This window comes from Equus quagga, chromosome 19 (assembly GCF_021613505.1).
Source record: "Equus quagga isolate Etosha38 chromosome 19, UCLA_HA_Equagga_1.0, whole genome shotgun sequence".
In the NCBI taxonomy this organism is placed as follows: Eukaryota; Metazoa; Chordata; class Mammalia; order Perissodactyla; family Equidae; genus Equus; species Equus quagga.
In genome coordinates, this window is record NC_060285.1 from 20,509,192 (window position 1) to 20,530,368 (window position 21,177).

At 39.7% G+C, this 21,177-nt stretch overlaps 1 protein-coding gene across 2 annotated transcripts in view; it reads left to right on the forward strand.

The window, feature by feature from the left end:
* GNPTAB (N-acetylglucosamine-1-phosphate transferase subunits alpha and beta) overlaps nucleotides 1–19,521 on the forward strand; it is a 75,879-nt gene extending 56,358 nt beyond the window's left edge. Inside the window, exons 12-22 of one of the 2 annotated variants that reach the window (XM_046646166.1) lie at nucleotides 246–449; nucleotides 1,117–2,225; nucleotides 4,607–4,806; nucleotides 5,028–5,247; nucleotides 5,957–6,070; nucleotides 9,001–9,086; nucleotides 9,343–9,441; nucleotides 12,217–12,288; nucleotides 12,980–13,147; nucleotides 16,332–16,422; nucleotides 18,051–19,521. In XM_046646166.1, coding sequence (XP_046502122.1) covers nucleotides 246–449; nucleotides 1,117–2,225; nucleotides 4,607–4,806; nucleotides 5,028–5,247; nucleotides 5,957–6,070; nucleotides 9,001–9,086; nucleotides 9,343–9,441; nucleotides 12,217–12,288; nucleotides 12,980–13,147; nucleotides 16,332–16,422; nucleotides 18,051–18,128 — 2,441 coding nt within the window. In that variant the 3' untranslated portion in view covers nucleotides 18,129–19,521. The remainder of the gene's footprint in view (nucleotides 1–245; nucleotides 450–1,116; nucleotides 2,226–4,606; nucleotides 4,807–5,027; nucleotides 5,248–5,956; nucleotides 6,071–9,000; nucleotides 9,087–9,342; nucleotides 9,442–12,216; nucleotides 12,289–12,979; nucleotides 13,148–16,331; nucleotides 16,423–18,050) is intronic. The other variant, XM_046646167.1, reaches the window with a different exon arrangement.
* Nucleotides 19,522–21,177: the final 1,656 nt, after the last annotated feature.

Consider the following 21,177-nt stretch of genomic DNA (forward strand, 5'->3'; position numbering starts at 1 on the left):
GAGCACCTGTGAGGTCTAGACAGTTAGTAAGTGCCGAGGCCTGGTCACCCCGTGCCCCGTCCACTGTCAAGGGATGCCCCCTTTTCAGTTTGTTTTCTTAAGCTACATGAAATCTACTATAGAATGGGGTGAACCTTTTCTGACTGAAACACATCAGTCTTGCAAACACTATTAAGAAATAAGGAAGTGTCTTTCTTTCAAGATTATCAGCACGGCAAGATTGCGTTTTCCTCCTCCCTCTACAGGTAACAGTGGAGGGAGTCGCTATGTCGCAGGAGGCGGGGGTACCGGGAGTATTGGAGTCGGACAGCCCTGGCATTTCGGTGGAGGAATAAACAGTGTCTCTTACTGTAATCAAGGATGTGCGAATTCCTGGCTCGCTGATAAGTTCTGTGACCAAGCCTGCAATGTCTTGTCCTGTGGGTTTGATGCTGGCGACTGTGGGCAAGGTATATTTATTGCCATAAAAACATAATGAGAATAAGGGGATAAAAATCCTTGATACGTAGAGAGGGTTTTAGATCATTATTGTTATTTAAAGTAGTTATTTTCTGTGCGTCCCTTTCCCAGCCTTGCATCTAAACTAGTTGTAAGTTAAAAGTAAGAGAAGGACGTAGATCTTTATGAAACTGTAGACACTAACAGTAGCTATCTTTTCCTGTTATGTTTCAGTCTGATATTTTTTCTTTTTACTAAGCAGATTTACCGTAGTTGAAAATAGATGGTAAAGGTTTAATTTGGAAACAGTAAAAGACCAATAATTCATTACGTAAGGATGGTTCGAGTACTGGATCTTGTTGATAGCTTATCACCATTTTGGCAGAAAGTTGTATTCTTTCAAATGGACAAGATCACGGAAGTCTGTCACTGGAATTCGCTGTCGAGAGTCGTGCCGTGTCTCTCTAGTGCGTCAGTCCGCATTCCACGTTGATAAGTGATTGCTTCAGATAGGAAAAGGAACCCCATAGCAGGACCTCTTGTGTTAGAATTTCTCATTGTTTTGAAGTCAATTTAAAGTAACTCTTAGAAAGTGAAGACTCAAACTCTAAGAATTACAGGAAAAGGGGAGAAAAATGCTGAGTTTTTTAAAAGTTATGTTTGTGTTTTTTCCTCTAGATCATTTTCATGAATTGTATAAAGTAACTCTTCTCCCAAACCAGACTCACTATGTTCTTCCAAAAGGTGAATGCCTGCCTTACTTCAGCTTTGCTGAAATAGCCAAAAGAGGAGTCGAAGGTGCCTATAGTGACAATCCAATAATTCGACACGCTTCTATTGCCAATAAGTGGAAAACCATTCATCTCATAATGCACAGTGGAATGAATGCGACCACAATACATTTTAATCTTACATTTCAAAATACAAATGATGAAGAGTTCAAAATACAGATAACAGTAGAGGTTGACACAAGAGAGGAACCAAAACTGAATTCTACAACTCAGAAATCTTACCAAAATTTGGTTAGCCCCATAACACTTCTTCCAGAGGCGGAAATCCTATTCGAGGATATTCCCGAAGAAAAACGCTTCCCAAAGTTCAAGAGACGTGATGTGAACACCACAGAGAGATTCCAAGAGGAGGTGAAAATTCCCCTGGTAAATATTTCACTCCTCCCAAAAGAAGCCCAGTTGAGTCTCAGTAACTTGGATTTGCAGCTAGAACGTGGCGACATCACTGTGAAAGGATACAACGTGTCCAAGTCAGCCTTGCTGAGATCATTTCTGATGAACGTACAGGATGCTGATGTAAAAATAAATCAAGCTGTAATGACAGGTGGAAGAAATGACAGTTTGGAGGCCGCCCCAGAAAAACAGATTCACAAAAACATCTTGCTGGACAGCCTAGGAGCCTCTCAGAGATTAGATAACAGGTTGACTTTTCCAGCAGTGACAGTAAAAGTGAATGGCCACAACCAGAGTCAGAATCCACCCACAGATTTGAAAACCAAAGAAAAATTTAGATCTGAAACTCAGACCCAAAAAGTAGGAGGTGGAAGTCTGTCAAAAGAAAAGTTCTTATCTCTGATTGTTCCACTGGAAAACCATGTGTCAAAAGAAAAGAAAATCACAGGGAAAGAACAAGAGAAAAACAGAATGGAGGAAAATGCTAGAAATGACATAGGTCTTAATGAAGTCTTACCTGGAAGAAAATTGCAACATTACACAGACAGTTACCTGGGCTTTTTGCCATGGGAGAAAAAAAAGTATTTCCAAGATCTTCTTGATGTAAGTTACATCCAGCCTATTTGTTCCCATGCTCAGGAAAAATAGACTTCTAAGTGATGATAATATAATAATAGCTCTCATTTATTCTGTACTTCCCTCTGCCGGTCACTGAACTAAATGCTTTTCTTACATGGTTTCATTTAATTGTCCCAATAACCCTAACAATAAAAATACTTCACGAGTATATGGACTGTTGTTATCTGCATTTTGCACTTCAGGAAACAGCCTTAGTGTGAATGAGCGAGGGGTTCAGCCAGGGCTACCCTGAGAAGTGGTGGAACAGGGATGATATCTTTTGCTTACTTGGCATGTTGAGATTTCAACAGCTGCTTTTGTGAACATTGTGTGAGGCAGATCTGATGTTTTTCCACCTTTACTGATTGAAAAATCCAGGTGCCATTCGTTTTCCCAACATCACAACAGCAAGTCAGTGTGAGCCAAGCCTCACAGTTGGAGTGCTCTGCCTCCAATACCATGGCCCCCATGTGCCTGGTGTCATTTATACATCTCCCAAGTGCGGTCACCGGGCTAACTGCTGGGGAGTGCAAGAGGATTAGAATGTAGTCGCTGCTTGTGGAGGCTCAGAGCAGGTTGAGAGGACAGATTTGTGGGCAGATAATTATAGCAATGTGACGACTGTCTGTTGAGGGGTGGACAAGGAGTCCAAAGGGAAGATTCCATAACTCTGCCTAGAGATATTGGGGAAGGCATCCAGGAGGAGGTGCCCTGTGAGCTGACCTTTGAAGGGAGAGTAGGAGTTAACAGACCAAGAAAAATTCTGTGGTCCAGGCTGGATAGTGGAGAAAGCACGGCCATAAGTGGATGGTAGGCTGGGGGAAAGAGCATGAGGAGGGGAACTGTGTCTTATTTTTCTCATTGTCTTTGGGAAGTGTCTCGCACCTGGCCATTAGACATTTACTAATTGTTGAGTGAAGGACTGCAGGTTATTGCCTAGGTTTGCTTCCTCACTTTCCCCTCTTTTCTCTCCTTTTTTTTTTTTTTTTTAAAAAATTTGGTTTTTGAGGAAGATTAGCCCTGAGCTAACATCTGCCGCCAATCCTCCTCTTTTTGCTGAGGAGGACTGGCCCTGAGCTAACATCCGTGCCCATCTTCCTCTGCTTTATACGTGGGACGCCTACCACAGCATGGCTTGCCCAGCGGTGCCATGTCTGCACCCGAGATCTGAACCCTCGAACCCCCGGCCGCTGAAGCGCAACGTGTGAACTTAACCACTGCGCCACCGGGCCAGCCCCCTCTCTTCTTTTTTTTAAATTACAAAAGCACTTTAGGCTAGTGGCAAAAATTGCAAGCAATGCAAAAATATATATATATAGTATACAAGAGAAAGGTCTCTCTCCTTCCTTTCTTAATCTCCCTGCTTGAGATGATCACTACAAATAGTTTGGTGGGTGTCCTTCCAGTATTTTTCTATAGATATACAAACATATAAATGATCTAGTTTCTGTTGTGCAACAGGGAAATTACACTGTACATAAATTGCTTTGAGTTGCCCTTTGATTTTATTGGTATGTAGGCAAACTGCCTGGGTCAGTGCCGTTGTTCTTCTTAAGAGCTGCCAGTTACTTCCAGTGTTTTTCCATTACAAATACGTAGTATTGCAGTAAAGATTCTTGTACATACATCTTACTCTTGAGGAAGTTTTTATTTCTGTAGGTAGAATTGCTACGTTAAAGGATCTGGTCCATACAAAATTTAGATACGTCCTTCTAAAGTGTTGCACCGCTTCATACGTCCACAGTGTACAAGGCCGCTTATTTCTCCACAGGCTAACCCACACCAGTTATCAGGCCCTTTAATTTTTGTCAGTTTGACAAGCAAAAATATTTCATCTTCTTTAAAGTATGCTCGTATTCTTTGCCCATTCATTCAGTTTCGCCTCTTAGTGGTTTTGATAGGGTTCATTAATATATTATTATGTTAACAATATTATATGGGGAAACCAATTTTGCATTCTAATCATTGTGTTCAAAACTCAAGTACTGCTTTGAAGTCACCGACGGAAATAGTTTGATATTGAAAGTACTATCAAATTTATTTCTAAATAAAATTTTGAAATGTTGCATTGGGTTGGCTATGAAACCTCATGGTCGATGACTAGTCCTTGAAGAACACCCTATAAATAGGCCTCCGTCACCCAACTGTTGTTCTCAAGCCAGTGCTGGTGACACTTTCTCTGAGATTCAGTTTAGTCCTGCTCTTAGGATCCTTAAAGTGACCTGTTAGTGCTCGTTTCATTTGCCCCTCATGGACAGTTAGTGACTGTTAATTAGTTAGGGACAGTTACTATCACATTATATAAAACTACCTTTATCTCTTATTAACAGAGTACCCAGTGCACTAAACATAATGCTGCGTTTCAGGAAGAAGAGTCATTGAAGACGCAATTGGCATACTTTACTGATAGCAAACATACTGGGAGGCAACTAAAAGATACGTTTGCAGATTCCCTCCGATATGTAAATAAAATTCTAAATAGCAAGTTTGGATTCACATCTCGGAAAGTCCCTGCACACATGCCTCACATGATCGACCGAATAGTTATGCAAGAACTACAAGATATGTAAGTCTCTGTCGCGTCTGAGTTGCTTGCATGTGCTCAGAGCTCAGGCTGCTTGAAGTGTACATCTTTGCTGTGCTAAATTTACGGTTCTAATACTTGATGACTAACATGTTGAGTATATCATCTAAATAAGTGGGAAGGGAAAAGGTTTTTAACTACACACGTTAGGTACTGTATATATTTTGAATATCCAGAGCTCATTATGTGTTTTATTTGGACAGGTTCCCTGAAGAATTTGACAAGACGTCATTTCACAAAGTGCGCCATTCTGAGGATATGCAGTTTGCCTTCTCTTACTTTTATTATCTCATGAGTGCAGTTCAGCCATTGAATATATCTCAAGTTTTTGATGAAGTTGATACAGACCAATCTGGTGTCTTATCTGACAGAGAAATCCGAACACTGGCTACCAGAATTCACGACCTGCCGTTAAGTTTGCAGGTGTTGTATTGTTAGGTTTTTTCCCCCTAAACCTTGTGACATTTTAAATGAAACTTTTAATTTTGATACTTTCTCTTTCTGCCCCTCCATATTTCAATGTAATCCAAGTAAAAGTAATTCTTAATATTTAATGAAGGTGTTTGTAGCTAGTCCATTTTTAGTGCCAGAATTAAAACCAAACTTGAAGGTCGAATTTTATGAGATTCCTCTTTTGGGGCTTTCTGTGGGGGTTGCTGTTATATTATCTGGAGAAGAGGCAGACCGTATCTGCACATAAGATTCTTGTGACAAGTTCATTCATGGGCTGCAGGTGTGGCCGACTGGAGATCTCGGCCAGACCCATGGTGCTGCACGGTCCCCTCCGTGGTGGCGTTCACTAGTCCCAAGAGCAGGAAGCCCACTATCGGAGAGTGCGCCGAGGAATCTAGCTGCAGGGCGTCCCACGTGGTGATCCCCTGGACCTTCTGATGTGAAATGGTGTCTCGCACTCCAGTATGTTCTACTTTGAGACAAAGATGAAATATTTATATCTGTATTGTCTCATTCTGCTCTTTTTAGGGTGTCTTTATCTTAAGAATCATATAATCAAACTCTCTTTGAAGATAATATTTAAACAAATTTTGGAGACTTGCATAATTTTTAGTTTTAAACTCACAGTCGTTACTTGTAATGTACATAGCAGGTTTATCCTTTTGGTTTTCTCTGTTAGGATTTGACAGGTCTGGAACACATGTTAATAAATTGCTCGAAAATGCTCCCTGCTAATATCACTCAGCTAAACAACATTCCACCAACTCAGGAAGCATACTATGATCCCAATCTGGTAAGTGGCATGGTTCTGTATTTAAAACAGAAGGTATATCCTTACCAGGTGTTAGTTAGACTGTTTTTTATAGCACTTCAAAAACTAGAAGCAGGCTGTATGTTTATAGGGGTTTGGTGGAAAGTAGTAGCACAGATAATCTAGAAACACTTATGTCTTACTTTGGAATATCTTTTTTCTCCCTGATGGATGTTATGCTAATATTGAGATTAATTGCTCATATTCCATAAGCAGACATCCTATTCTCTAAGGGTGGTGAAAGATAGTGCACAGCATTCTCACTGGCCTGGGAGAACAATCCTGAGGTTAAACATTAACCAAGGAAGTAGTCATCAGGTGGAATACCATCTTGCATCAAAGCTAAGTTGTTTGGATACTGGCACTTTGTTGGTCTTAACAGTAAGGGCAGTGGATTGTGCGCATATAGCTACATTGGAGTGCCACTTGGCTGAAGTGATTGGAAGACTGTTGATTGTAAGATTCATCCCAGTTTCAGAGGAATAATGTAAAAAAAAATATGCATTTAGAATTGATGGAACAAGGGTACAATACAGACATTAATGTGATGCTTACAGTCATTTTTTACTGATATTTGGAAAAATGTTTAAAAAATAAGATTAGGTGGGGAAAAATAGATAGTACCACATACACAGTATGATTTGGACTGTGGAAAATCCCCAAATACCTTCACACGCTCACACACATACCTACCTCCAAAAAGTAATGGAAGTGACAGTAGGTTAAATCATAGGTAGTTTTTAATTTCTTTTTTCACACTAGTATTTTCCATATTTTCTATAATGAATAGCTTTTGCTTTCATAATTAGAATAAAATTATTTTTAAAAATTTACGCATCATGCAAATATTCAAGTCATATATAAATAATTTATAATTGATTGCAGATAAGACTTACAAATGAATGCAGAGGAAAATAATAAACTCAATTAAAAATCTGATTCCTGGAAGAAGGAAATCATTCATTTAGCTTTCATTGTACATGTCAGGGACTGTGTTCCTCACTTGTGTTCTCAGAGAGCCCTGTGAAGGCTTGCTCATGAGGAGACACTGGGTAACGAGTGGCAGCCATTGGTGAGAGAGGTCAGCAGAGCAGCTGTCGGAACATGTAGACAAACTCTAAGCATTGCTCATTGCACGTTGGTTAGTTTAGCATATGTCGTGGGTTAGTATATAGACGTGTGCCACTTAAAGCCAATTCTCTAAATATGCTAAAATGTAAAACTGCGAAATCAATCAAGTTGAGGTAAATAGAGGAAGAAGACCTGATGTCAGTCCTAAGGGAGTTTGCTCTAGTTGGGTAAGCAGGTATGAATCAGTAGGTCGAGAATGAGACTTAGTTCTGAGTTGTGGGTTCATGGGAAGCCACCTTAACTTGCCTTTTCTGGTATGTTCTTGGTGGGCAACCCCAGAGCGTGGCTAGGACAGAGGAGGAAGAAAGGAGAAAGTGTGCCGGGCTTATCAACCGTTTCCCCCTCAGCCTGTCTCCTTAAGCAGACCTCTTTGGTCTTCACTGTCTTCGGGACTGTATAGTGATTGTGCTGGCCGGTTGCTTTAGTGGCCACTGGCTTCAGCTCAGGCTTCAGGGAGCTTTGCTAGTGGCATGGCCTATGTTAGCTCTCACTCAAGACAGCCCTTTCGGCCACCTGGATTTCCACGTCTGTCCTTTCGCTTGTCTGTCTTTCCTCCCCAGTTTTCTTTCTCTTGTGAGCTTCAGGTTCCAGTAAGACTTTACAGTTACCAGACCCTTGCGCTTATATGGGACTTGCAGAAGTGTGTTCTTTTCTAAGGAAGATGCTGTACACATAGAAAACAGTTCTTCATCTTGCCCTGTTACAGGCACAGTGAAAGAATATTGAGGAATTTTAGTTTTCTTTTGAAATGTATATATCTTTGTTCATTAACAGAATAATATTTTAGTGTTTGCCAGATTTTTGGCATGAGATTTAGAATCAGCAAATATCCTTTGCATGCTGAAAATTAAGTAAGGCTGCCTTACTAATGATTATAAGTTAGTCGTGAAGCTCATGCAAGTAAACTGTTTAAAGCATAAGTACAGTTACACTGGCAGCACTAGTTAACATTACTCCAGTGAACTCTTAGCCAAGGTGTTGGCTTCATTACCATAATTAACTGTGATTACACGTAGGATAAAAGTATTTTCTAATTAGACTGTAAGAATGACAAGTTAGCCTATGAGTATGATATAGTTCCTTATAGGTTATGTTAGAAATTTATTTTCTTTCTGAAAAATATTATAACATTAACTTATGAAACTGTTTTAACAGGTAGTGTGTAGTAATGTGTGATTAAAATAAAACTTTACTTACAAAAACAGGTGATTAGTCTATGGGCCACAGTCTGTCAATTTGATTTTTTAAAATATTCATCTTGATTACTGAGTCTTTTGATACTCCCTTAAATTTAGCACCTGAGGTGAATATTTTACTTGCTTTTCCCTAGTTTTAGCCAGCCCTGGTGGTCTAGTGGTTAAGATTTCCAGCTCTCACCACCTTGGCCTGGGTTCATTTCCCACTCAGGGAACCACACCACTTGTCTGTTGGTTGTCATACTGTGGCGGCTGGGTGTTGCTGTGATGCTGAAAGCTCTGCCACCAGGATTTCCAAATACCTGCAGGGTCTCCCATGGTGGACAGGTTCAGTGAAGCTTCCAGACTAGAAAGAAGGACCTGGCCACCCACTTAAGAAAAAGTTGGCATGAAAATCCTGTGAAGAGCAGCAGCAGAGCATTATCTGATACAGCACTGAAAGGGGAGAGGATGGCGTGAAAAGACCAGCAGGGATCTTTGGTCGTTCTGCTGTGCACGGGTCGCTAGGAGTCAGAATCCACTCGACAGTACTGACTGCCACCACCCGCGTCTTGGCCCTAATGTAATGTCTGTATTTTCTCACAGCCCCCAGTCACTAAAAGTCTGGTAACCAACTGTAAAGCAGTAACTGATAAAATCCACAAAGCATATAAAGACAAAAACAAATATAGGTAAGTAGTAGATACATTTTGTCTTTGTTTACTTTAAGAATAATTACAAAAGTCTAGTATTTTCATAATTTTCCAGTAGTTTATTAATCATTCTTTTAAATTCTATGTGAGATTGTTTTCTTTAGTAATGTTGAAAGATTATGTCATTCTTTGAATGTTAAGTCCATTATGTCTTATAAAATGCTTTTCTTAATGAAATTTTTTGTTTCATATCCACATAAATATTTAAATTCTTTAAATATGTTTTGATAATTAGGTTTGAAATCATGGGAGAAGAAGAAATTGCTTTTAAAATGATTCGTACCAATGTTTCTCATGTGGTTGGCCAGTTGGATGATATAAGAAAAAACCCCAGGTACTGGTTTTTTTTAATTAATAAACTTTATTTTTTAGAGCACTTTTAGATGCACAGCAAAGTTGAACAGAAAGTACAGAGAATTCCTACAACTTTAAAAATTATCTTTAATCATGCAAATAAACATGAATACAAGATAGTAGGACTGGAAAGAAGGAAGTGACTTATTTCTGTTTGGAGCAGATGTAAATGCCTAACGGTGGAGGTTATGTTTGAACCGGGGGTTGACTGAGAGAAAGGAGCTGCACGTTGAGATAGGGGTCCTTCCTTGCAGAGGGACTAGTACCAACTTCTAAGAAATGGTGACACGATCTGTTCAGTGAGACTGAGGGGCGGACTGCATCATGAGGGATGTGAAGCCAGACAGCTGGGACTCTCACAGCGTTTCTAAAAAGCTGCTTCCAGAAAAGTTGTTTTAGTGGTTACATTTATCTTTGCAATTCATAGTTCACCTTAGCTTCTGAGGAAAAAAGAAATGCTACCATAAATGTGAAAATTAACCCAGTAAACTCCAGTCATTCTTTGGGGATGAATAACTGTTCTGGTTTACGTTAACCTTGAAACTATCCAGCCTGGCTCCCTAACACTTACCTTACATCGTTTGATAAAATTGATTAAAGTCTGCATTTTTGAGTTTTGGACTTTAGTGGGAGATAGTTCTTTCATCTGTTTCCTGAAAGACTATGGCATATAAAATTGAATACGTTTCATCTGAGTCTTTTAAATGCTTTTGGAAGTCTTCAGTTTCTCCTCATTTAAATTATGAATCTAATTATATAAATGATCAGAGATGTAAAGTTTCTAGATATTTTAAAGTCATGTTTTTTTCCTAAGAATGCATTCTTGTTGAGGTGGGACAGAAATTGGAATTTTAATAAAAATAAAAATGTCTTTAATGCTTATTTAGTTTATTCAATAATTCAGTAAAATACTTTATTTCCTACAAAATAACAGGCATTTCCTCCAAGCCAGGCAAACACAGAAGCCATAATAATTAGTAATCACCCAGCTTGCAGCTTTTTTGCACATGCTCTTCCCTCTGCTTGGAATGCCCTGCTCTGGTTTTCCTAAATAACTTTAAGAACCAGTTTCAGTATTTGCTTTTTGCTTCCCCCGTCCTGTTGGTATGCTCGCTCAGGCGTCAGTGATCTGCAGTAATACCATGTGAGAGTTTACAGGTTTTACCTGTACCCTGTACTTTTATGTCTTTGTGCCAGTTTGAAAGTTGCTGGGTGAGAGAATTCATAGACATCTTCTGGTACTAAAGGGACAGGGTTTTACTAAAAAGACACATGGCAATCCAGGCTTCTCCAGCAGTGTCTGCCAGTCCTGATACTTCCTGTGACCCGGAACAGATTTTACCATTTGTAACTCTTGTTTGTTTGTTTTGTTTTGTTTTGCTTTTAGGGGGGCTCATTGTAAGTCAGGAGTGGAAGCCAGTCTCTGACTTAAACTTTAAGAACAGGCTTGTCCCATTAACGAGGACTCTGGCATAGGCAGTATCCAGGTTTGCTTTCCTTCCACTCACTGCCTCGGCTCTGCTGCCCCCCTGCTTGTGTTGGCTTCATCCCCAGCCTGGAGATAGGGCAGCTGTTGCAGTTCCTCATGTCCCTGCAGACGCAGCACGTCCAGAGGCAGAAAAGGATCGCTTCTCTCTCTGTGTCATGTGTTGTCCCCCCATTCTGAAGGAGAGGGATTTGCTTACACTAGTCGGGAGCTGCCTCTGGGTTAAGGGTGGGGGTCACCTCCCTTTGAGTCAGCTCATGGGGAAAGAAATACTGAGCAAAGTGCAAGTTCTCTTTGGAAGGAGAGGGAAGTGTTTGCTGGGCCCCGAGCCGGGTTTATTTTCGCTACCCTGTATCCACACACACCCTTTGTCTCACACATGCACTTTTTTCTTCAATTTTCTCCAACCTTTTCAAAAATTTGAAGATACAGAAAAATTGAAAAAATAGTACAGTAAATCTCATAAACTCTTCACCCAGATTTTTAAATTGTCAGCATTTTGTTCTATTTGCTTGATCTCTGTCTTCATCTGTCTGCACACACACACACACACACACACACACACACAGGTTTAGTTTTTGTTTTTTTCCTGAAACATTTGAAAATTAGTGCAGACATCCAGGCACTTTACCCCTAATTATTTTAGCTTATGTCTTCTAAGATAGTCATCCTCCTTTATACCACAAGACCGTTAACACACATCCAAGAACCTTAACATTGACTAAATATTGCCATCTAATAGATAGTCTATATTCAAATTTCCCAGCTGGCTCCACATGCCCTTTATAGCTGTTGTTTATTTTTTGCTTGCTTATTTTCAATCCAGGGTACAGTCGAGGCTCATGCGTTGTATTTGGTTGGCATATTTCTTCAGCGTCCTTTAATTAAAGCAGTCCCCAAGTTTAGTGAACGGACAGGATAATGAACTTTCACATACCCATCACTCATCTTCAATAAGAACCAGCTTGTGGTTGATCTTGTTTCATCTAAACGCACCCACTCCCTCACTACCTCTTCCCGATTATTTTTAAGTAAATCTCAGACATTATATTTTATCTGTAAAATCTTAATATGATAAAAACTATCTGGTAGTGTACACATTTCTCCAATTGTCTTTTATAAGCATTTATATGTTTTTTAAGTTTGTTGTTTTGAAGTAGTATAAGTAAATTTCTATTAAGTCGATAGATTTCCCCTCCATTTCTTTCTTTTTTAACCATATAATTTTTTGCATGTGTATGTGAAGAAATCCGATTATCTGTTCTGTAGGTTTCCTGCACTTTGGACCTCTCTGATTGTATCCCAGTTGTCCAACTTGTTCCTTTGTCCTCTGTATTTCCTGTAAGTTGATAGCTGGATCTGAGGGCTTTATTAGATTTAAGTTTTGATTTTTTAAAAAATTTTATCAAGTGCACTTCAAAAGTTGGTATTATCCCTACCTACCCTTTTAATGGGCCCTCAGTTTAGTGACTTCTGCCTTGAAGGGAACTTGAAATGGTAGAGAAGCACCACTGTAGTCTGCTTTTTGACAGAACTCTAGCATCCTAGAGGTTGGCTGGAGACATAAGAGGAAGAAGTCATCAAACTCATAGAATCTATATCTACAGGGCACCATCTCTGTCTCAGTTATCTACGTGACTCTTCTTAGCTATATAACTCGCAGTTCAGAGCACTTGGTTTTAGGTACTTAACTAATTTTTTCCCTGGCTACCAACAAAATGCACCAGTCAGTTAACTACATTTATGGAGCACTTAATTGGGGATGTGCTAAACGGAAATCATTAAATTAATTTACTCCTACAGCTAGAAGGCACTTGGAAGGTTATCTTCCCTAGTTCTTTTCGTTTTACAGGTGAGGAATATCCAAAGAAAAATTTTATGAAACATTACTCCCCCAGAGAATCCTATCAGTAAATCTAACAACTTGGGATATAAATCCATTCAATGTATTTGGAACCCACCTTTCTTCCTTTGTTAGGCCAGGATCATCCTTGTGATAACCAATAACCCTGGGTCTGTGTTTAATTTCCAGGAAGTTTGTTTGCCTGAATGACAACATTGACCACAATCATAAAGATGCCCAGACAGTGAAGGCTGTTCTCAGGGACTTCTATGAATCCATGTTCCCCATACCATCCCAGTTCGAGCTGCCACGAGAGTATCGAAACCGTTTCCTTCATATGCATGAGCTGCAGGAATGGTAAGTCCGCGTGTTCCATAGACGTGTGTGTGTGTGTATTTTTTCATAGTGATGAAATTTCTTTAACGTGTTATTTGCTCTATAATTTCTTTGTCAAAATACACTATAGTTTGTATTGAGCTTCGTAGTTGAAATATGATTTTTATTGAGCTCACTTGCCGAGCACATCTGAGCCTTATTCATTGTCATCACTGCCATCAGAGTAGCTACCCTGGTTCTTGAGTACCTGCTATATGGTGGACAATGCTGGGCAATCCATTTATTCTACTCTTTACATTTAAAGATACTGTTATTGCCATGTTACAGATGAGAACATGGTAATAGAAGCTGAGTGATTTGCTCAAGGTGAAGTAGCTGATAAGTGCCAAATCCAGCCTGATTCCCAACCCTCCACATGTTCTACTATATTCCAAAGCTGCTTTATATTGTTTCCTACATTTTTTATTTTACTACCGTTTCCAACACTTCATTATAAAGATATTTTTATCTTTCACTTTAGGAAGATTTTTGGCCCCCTTGCTCCCCTTTGCCAGGTGCTAGGAATACAAAGATGAAGGGAATATGGTACTAGGCTTTGAGGTGCTCACAGTTTATTCAGGAAGACAGAAACCAGGCAAACAGTTATGATACAGAGTGCCATAGTAGATTCAATGCTTATTGTAGTATGGAGGAGGGAGCAGCTAATTCTCTTAAGGGAAGCTGACACTGGGTTTGGTTTTGATTTATGAAAAGCACTTTTACAGGTAGGAAAGAGTATTCCTGGTGGAAGAAATGGCATGTGCAAAGGCCCGGAGATATCAAAGAGTGCTATGGAGAGGGAAAGGAGAGATTGCAAAGGGCTGTTATCTGAATTAGATTTTTTTCTTTAGAGAATAGGGCTCCCCAGGAGGGATTTTTTTAGATGTTTGTTGTGATCAGACTTCATGATTTGGAAAGATAACTAACAGTAGTGTGGGGGTTGGGCTGGTGAGGAAGTTGTTTGGAGTGAGGCAGTGTCGTCTGGGAACTGGTGGCGGGGAGCCAAGTAATAAGCATTTCAGTAGTCCTAGAATCAGACAGTCAAGGTAAGAACCAAGGACACAGCTCAGGGGATAAAGAGAAAGCAGTAGACAGAATTGGGAGAGATTTTAGAGAAGAAATTAGCAGACCCTGGCAACTTGGAGTTGGATAAGTGAGACAATTAGCATGTCTCTTGCTAATAGCTATATGTTTTTATTTTCATAAGGAGAAATTATTACTAAAGCATGGGTCTTGTCATCTAGAAATGGCAAGGAATGGCTTTTCACCATTTTCACTCTCCTTTAGCTCAGAGGAAAAAGATTGTTGAGTGGTTCCAAGTGTTCACCCCCCAAACTCAGTTTGTGACTAAATTTACCTTTAAGGGCCCAACTGAGTAAGAAAGGAGTGGGCTTAAGAGTAGTTGGAGAGGACTTTGATTTCTGTGTCGTACAAGTGAGACAAATCAGGTGTGGGCGGGTCTTTGCAGTTCCCTGATCTGGGCTACTTTTCCCTCGTTCTGCTCAGTTTCTGCATCCTCTCTCCCTGCTGACCTACCAACCCTGCCCCACTTCCTAGAAACTTTTCTTTTTCTCTTTCCTTCCATGACACTGCACTCTTGGGTCCCCTGTCACCTGTCCCTGGTTTCCTGCATTGGCTTTCTTCCTGTTCCCCTTTCTTGGGTATAGCGCTTTTGGCACTGTACAGCAGTGTGTGTCCGGTGTGCTTGTCTCTCCTGGTGGACACTGAGCCCTCTGCAGGGGCAGAGACAATGTCTTCTTGTTCTCTGAGGCCTGGTGCCTCCCTAGCACATAGTAGGTGCTCAGTGGATTGGTAGCTGGGGGAAGCTTGGTTCACCTCCACCTATTATAGGATCTCTGGTTTTTGGGGCATCTCATTAGCTGTGTTCCAGCCTGTGGCTTCTTAGCTCTTTAAATTACACAAAGATTCTGAATGACACTGTAGACATTGTAACTAACTGAGCTGGTTGTGATCCTATTAATAGATGTAGGAAATACAGGAAGAAGAGCAGAGTGTAGGAGAGTACCATTTTGAACACATGACTTGATCAGGGTAGAGACATCCACTACCAGACGCTGTAATGAGAACCTAAAACAGCACAGAGGCCTGAATTTGGTAGTTATTAGCGTATCTTCCAAGCCTTACGTTAAGCATTATTTAGTCTTCATAAAATTATTCATTACTCCAAATTACAGATGAGGAAACTGTGCGATACTCCCTCTGTTTATCCCCAATATCCTGTCTCCAAGTCCAGTCGATCTTCCTCTTGGAATGTCTCCTCAGTTGCGTGTTTGTTTTCATTCTCACCGCCCCTCATTCTTTTTTCATGCCTGGACTAACTTGATGGCCTGCGTCTCGTTACCTGCTTGTGACATTCATCATTCAAATTGCCACCATTTTCACTTTGATTGTGACACATACACATACCTGTCGTTTCATCCACTTTCCCGTTGCAGTGTTATGTCCAAACCCCAGTGTATGGTTTCCCAGAACAGCTACAGTGCACGCCCACGGCCTTCCCCTGGTGTAGCTCTCCCTGATGCCGCTGTGCCGGACTTCGTTCAGCTCTGCAGCTTGCTGCTCTGACTCTGCTGCTGCTCATTCCCTTTCTCTGCCCAGTGCTTCCACCTCCCTCCACAGCTTAAATGAAATGTCACCGTCTCTGTGGTGCTTTCCCTGTGTCTCTAAGTTTTTCTACAAGACTTTGTTTTTGTTAACATATATTTCTGTCCATCTTGTGTGATGGCTAGTCGTCTGCATGTCAGTGAATACCCAGGCTTGTGAGTACTTCAGAGCACAGACTTCACCTTGTTATCTGTCCGTAGGCACAGGAAGTGTTTATTGAGTGACTGAGTGAATAAATCAGTATGAATGAAAAAATAAAAATGAATGAAAGAGTGCTTTTGTTTAAATGCCAGAAGTAATTTTCTTAGCTCCTCTTTTCTGCCTAGATAACTGTTACGAATTCAAATGTAATATTTACTATGATATAATGAAAAATCTGAACTCACGTTGGAAATGTGTATTGTGTTAACATTTTAGAATTGCCTCCTGATAATGTTTTTGTGTTTCACGTGTTGTTTTTGCTAAACTAATACATTCAATAACTTTCATGACAGTGAACCCATTCAGAGAGCTACTTATTTGCCTCCTTCTCTCTGAACAGGAGAGCATATCGAGACAAATTGAAGTTTTGGACGCATTGTGTACTAGCAACATTGATTATATTTACTATATTCTCGTTTTTTGCTGAACAGGTAAGTTTTATATATTTTATGTGGAGATCACACTATTTCTTGATATTAGCATCTCATTCTTTAGAAAATGATATAAACTCACAATGAGAGAATTTTAATTTCCTTTATTCGCTTATAGCTCATGTCAGTATGTCAAATAGATTTCATATGTTCAGGCAGCAAACATAATAGCCTTTTATTCATCTATCTTCTAAATTCATTGCCAGTATTCTTTTTACCTGGAACTCAGTAGATTAACTTGCAGACTTCAAGCTAAAACTGAAAAGCTCTAAGTATTTTTAACCAAAAACAGGCCTAGAATCCTCATCTGGTACTAACTTTTTATGGGTCTCCAATTTTTTCTTTCTTGTAACCTTTCTAAAAGTGACTGCGTGTCTTATCTTCAGACTTCCCACTGGTCTGTAGACGGTGCCTGGGATAGTCTCACTGTTACATGTCCTCTCAATTCCTCTGAATTGCTGGGAGTTCTTCTCGGGCAGGCACACACACAGCCTCCTTCCACTGAGGGTCCAGAAGTAGGAGGGAGATTTGTGAGGTAAAAAGAGAAGGATAAGAGAATCCTTAATAGGCTGCGCTGTGCGCTAGCCTGCTGTGGGGAAGGAGAGGGACCCTAGCTGAAAGGAGCAGCTGGTGTCAGTGAAAGGGAACAGGAGAGTCAGTCGTCCTTCTGTATAGTTTATGCCAGCAGAGATCAGGGAACCAGAGAGGGAGGAGGAGGGCAAAGGCCGGGAAGAATAATTCCTCTCTCCTCTCTGGCACCCTGCTCTTCACCTGCTCAAATCAAATTCCATAACCTCTGCCTCACTCAGAAACAAACCTTGCCAACACCGCCCTCCCTCTGCCCCGGACTCCCAGCTCATCGTTCACTCCATGGCAGCATATGCCTGGGCAAAGCCCTGCTTCCACCTCAAGGTGGAGGAGTAGCCAGCAGGATCCCAAACTGAAACCATAAAGAACATGCATGTTTTTCTCATTGAAACTTTATTGTAATGATGGTCGGGTTTTTTATTTCAGATATGTTATGGGTAAACCATTTCTGTGAGAAAAAAGTATCCAGGTTCTAAGCTACTAATTTATAAATGAGCTTTTACATCACAACCCATTCATAAATTGGGTATTACCTGTATTTTCAAATGATTATTGCTACAGTGAAGTATAGAAAAAAATGTTGATAGGATTTTTAATATACAGGTTTTTTTTTTAAAGAATCTGTGTATATAGTCATTTTTAAACCCAGGGACAGTAGTCTTAATGGCTAAACAGAACTATTTTCCTTCAATAGAAAGAGTTGACAAACAGACATTGTGAAAATAAATATGCTTGGGTAATCTCTGTGTAAAAACCTGTAGTTATAGGTCTTAGAAAAATGAAGCTTAGGCCAAAACAATTTTAATCCTTGTGGGTCTTTTGTGAGCACATATCTTGGCATATTGACCTATGAAGCCAAATAAAATCAGTAGTTGGCTTTGTTTTGGGGGAGGAATGATGGAGACTTGTTTGCTGTTTTTTATGTATAAGACCGTGGAAATGATTAAGGTCATAAGACTTTCCGAAAGAAAGTTTAATGTATTTACACTCTTTTGTCGTCGTGGAGAATTAAAATTTATTTTCTCTATTTGATCATTCAGTTAATTGCACTTAAGCGGAAGATCTTTCCCAGAAGGAGGATTCACAAAGAAGCTAGTCCTGATCGAATCAGGGTATAGAGGATCTTCATTTGAAAATCATCTACCTCAGCATTCACTGAGCATTTTAAAACTCAGCTTCATAGCGATGTCTTCATGGTGCGATGCTTAGCCAGCTTGGCCTGAAGAAGGAAAAATGTCCACTACAATACTTGCTTTGTGGCATGACTCTAGCTTACTGATCAGGAGTTGTTCAACCAACACACTGAAAACTTGTGTACTGAGCAGCTCTGAATTGGTTTTACTTTTAAAGCATCTGTTCATGGACCTGTCATTCTTTTAATGAAAAGGCTCACTGATGAGAGACAGCTTCTAAGTTCCCATTGCAATTATTGCCAGCTAACTTGAACCTGAGAAGCCTAGGCCCACTTGGGAGTGATGCTAAGAGACCCCAGTCTTTGCATTCTGAAGCCTTTTGTTATGGTTTTACATTTTTGTTTTTTTGTTTTTCTTTTTTCTATTTCTCATTTTAAAAATAACTAGTTACTAAGTTAACTAGTTATTCTTGCTTCTGACAGCAATGAATTAGGATGACTAAACGTGTTTTTATAGATGTTATTTAAATAATGCAGCAATATCACCTCCTATTTGCAATACCTAAATTATGGATTTTATTAACGTTTAAGGCTGTATAAGTGGTCTTCAACCACTTACAGCAACTGACAAGCTCCGTGACTGATGTCTGAAATACTTTGTGCTTGTTTCCCTCAGCCCCTAAGAATCCTGTGATTTCATGTGTAGGCCTAATTGCAAAGGGCTAGAGTCAAGTAGCAGAGCTACTTTCTAGATGTATTTATGTTTTGGAATGTACATATTTAAATAGAAGTGCCTCATTTTAGAAATGAGCAGTGCTGATGATACTGGCACATTACAGTGGTGTCTTCCTTAATACTCATCAGTATATTCCAGTAGCTATCTCTCTCAGTTGGTTTCATAGAATGCAGGGGTCAGTAAACTTTTCTATAAAAGCCACATAGAAAATTGCAGGTCACATGTGTCTCTGTTGCATATTCTTCTCTTCTTTTTTTTTTTTTTTTCTTTTTTAACAATCCTTTAAAGATGTCAAAACCATGTTTAGCTTGCAGCTGTCCAAAAACAGGCCACCAGTTGGATTTGGCCCACAGGCCTTTGTTTGCTGACCACTTGGATAGAGGATTAATATTTGTATGTTTGGGTAAGCCCTGACGTTCAGCCATATTTTATTTATGTCATAATACAGTGGCTTTCTGGAGACGAGTTTCCATGAGTCCTTTTTGAACTCTGACAGGTATTTTAGATCATGATCTCAACAGTATTCTTTCAAAATGGCATAAATATTTTGTAAAAAGAACTTGAAATGTAAATACTGTGTTTGTGCTGTAAGAGTTGTGTGTTTCAAAAACTGAAGTCTAATAAAGACTTACATTTTGTCTGATGCTTTGATTTTTAAATCTTTGAGGAGTGAGTTTATTATTATCGAGATTCAGTGATCACTTGAGTGCTTATATACAGTGTGTCAGGGTCTCTGCTAAACACTACTGAAATTAAATGAAAAGCAGTATAAGGAGAGAGTAATATTATAACGTACTGGAGAGTGTCACTTTATAGGGGAAAATAAGTTAAAAAATGGGCTTTATCATATGGTAAAAATTTAGAGAGTATCTGAGTGTCATTCTAAAAGTAAAGAATTTATTCTAGAAAGGTATTAGAGAAATGAACATTTGGGTGTGATGGAGATTTCTGTGGTTAGATAAATGTAGTCCACATCTAATTAGGTGCTTAATAGGTAATGGGATGGATAATAGAATCATAGAATATTCACAGAATCATTCATCTAATGAGAATCATTAGAATATGGGAACCTCAGAAGTTGATGAGGAGTCAAATGGTTTAAAAAATTTTAAAGCCTCCACACCATTAGTTCAACTGAAATCCTATCAAAGGCCAGTATATAATACAAAAGAAGAAAAGGTGCTCATCCTGCCAGACCGAAGGGGATGCCTCCAAAATCCCAGGTCCCACAGGCAGTGTTTCTGCATTTTATCATTGAGGACACCAGGACCAGGAAGATTACCGTGTCTTGTCCCAGGTCTCACTGCCAGTTAGAGGCAGAGGTGGGTTGCAGCCCGGGTTGTCTATCTCTTTTTTCCATCCCTACCAGGCTCTGCTGCCTCTCCATGACGTAGTGACTCATGCTGATGAAGAGCACACTGTCTGCAGTCAGACTTCCTGGAGTCCTGGATCCTAGACGTGGTTTGCTACAATTCAGCTTTCTCTTCTAAAATGTGGCAGGCAATACTGGTGTCTACCTCATAGGCTTATGGTGACAATGAAAGGAAATGGCATGTGTAACACACCCAGCACAGACCCTGGCAAATACTCCTGCCTGGTAAATGTCAGAGATGATGATGGTAGTGATGAAAGTTTGTGCAAAGAATTGTTATCCAGGTAAGGGGTGAGATTGCTAGTGTAGTCATTAAGGTGAGATGATTACATTGCCTTTAGCTAAGAAAATGACACATTTTCTAATTAAAAAATTTTTTATTGCCTACTTTATTTCCTCAAAAGTGTTTATTTTTTAAATTATTTCTACAAATACCAAAAAGTGTACAAATAATGACTAACAGATCAAGGATTTAAAAGTGAAGTGTAATCAGAACTTGGGTCAAAACATTTAAGGAAGAAACCACCAATCCCACAAAAATTCCTCCAGAGTATAGAAAAAAGAAGGAAAACACCATCTAGCTCATCCCTTGAGGTCAACACAATCCTATACTAAAGCTTGGCTCAGTTACCACAGAAAGAAACAGGCCATCTACCTCACAGAATCCCAAACAAACACTACCAAGCTGAATTCAGTTATTCCCCAAAGGAGCAACACTTTATGATCAGGCTGAGTCTATTCCAGGAATGCAAGGTTGACTCAACACCTGAAAATCAATGCAATTCACATCAGTAGGACCAAAAAGAGAAACTGCATTATAATCTCAATGACTTTTTTTCTTTAAAAGAGATTATTGTGAAAATTTAAAAAGAGAGTCTAGCATAATGACTTCCCATCTGTTTAAGAGTTATCAAGATTTTGCCACAT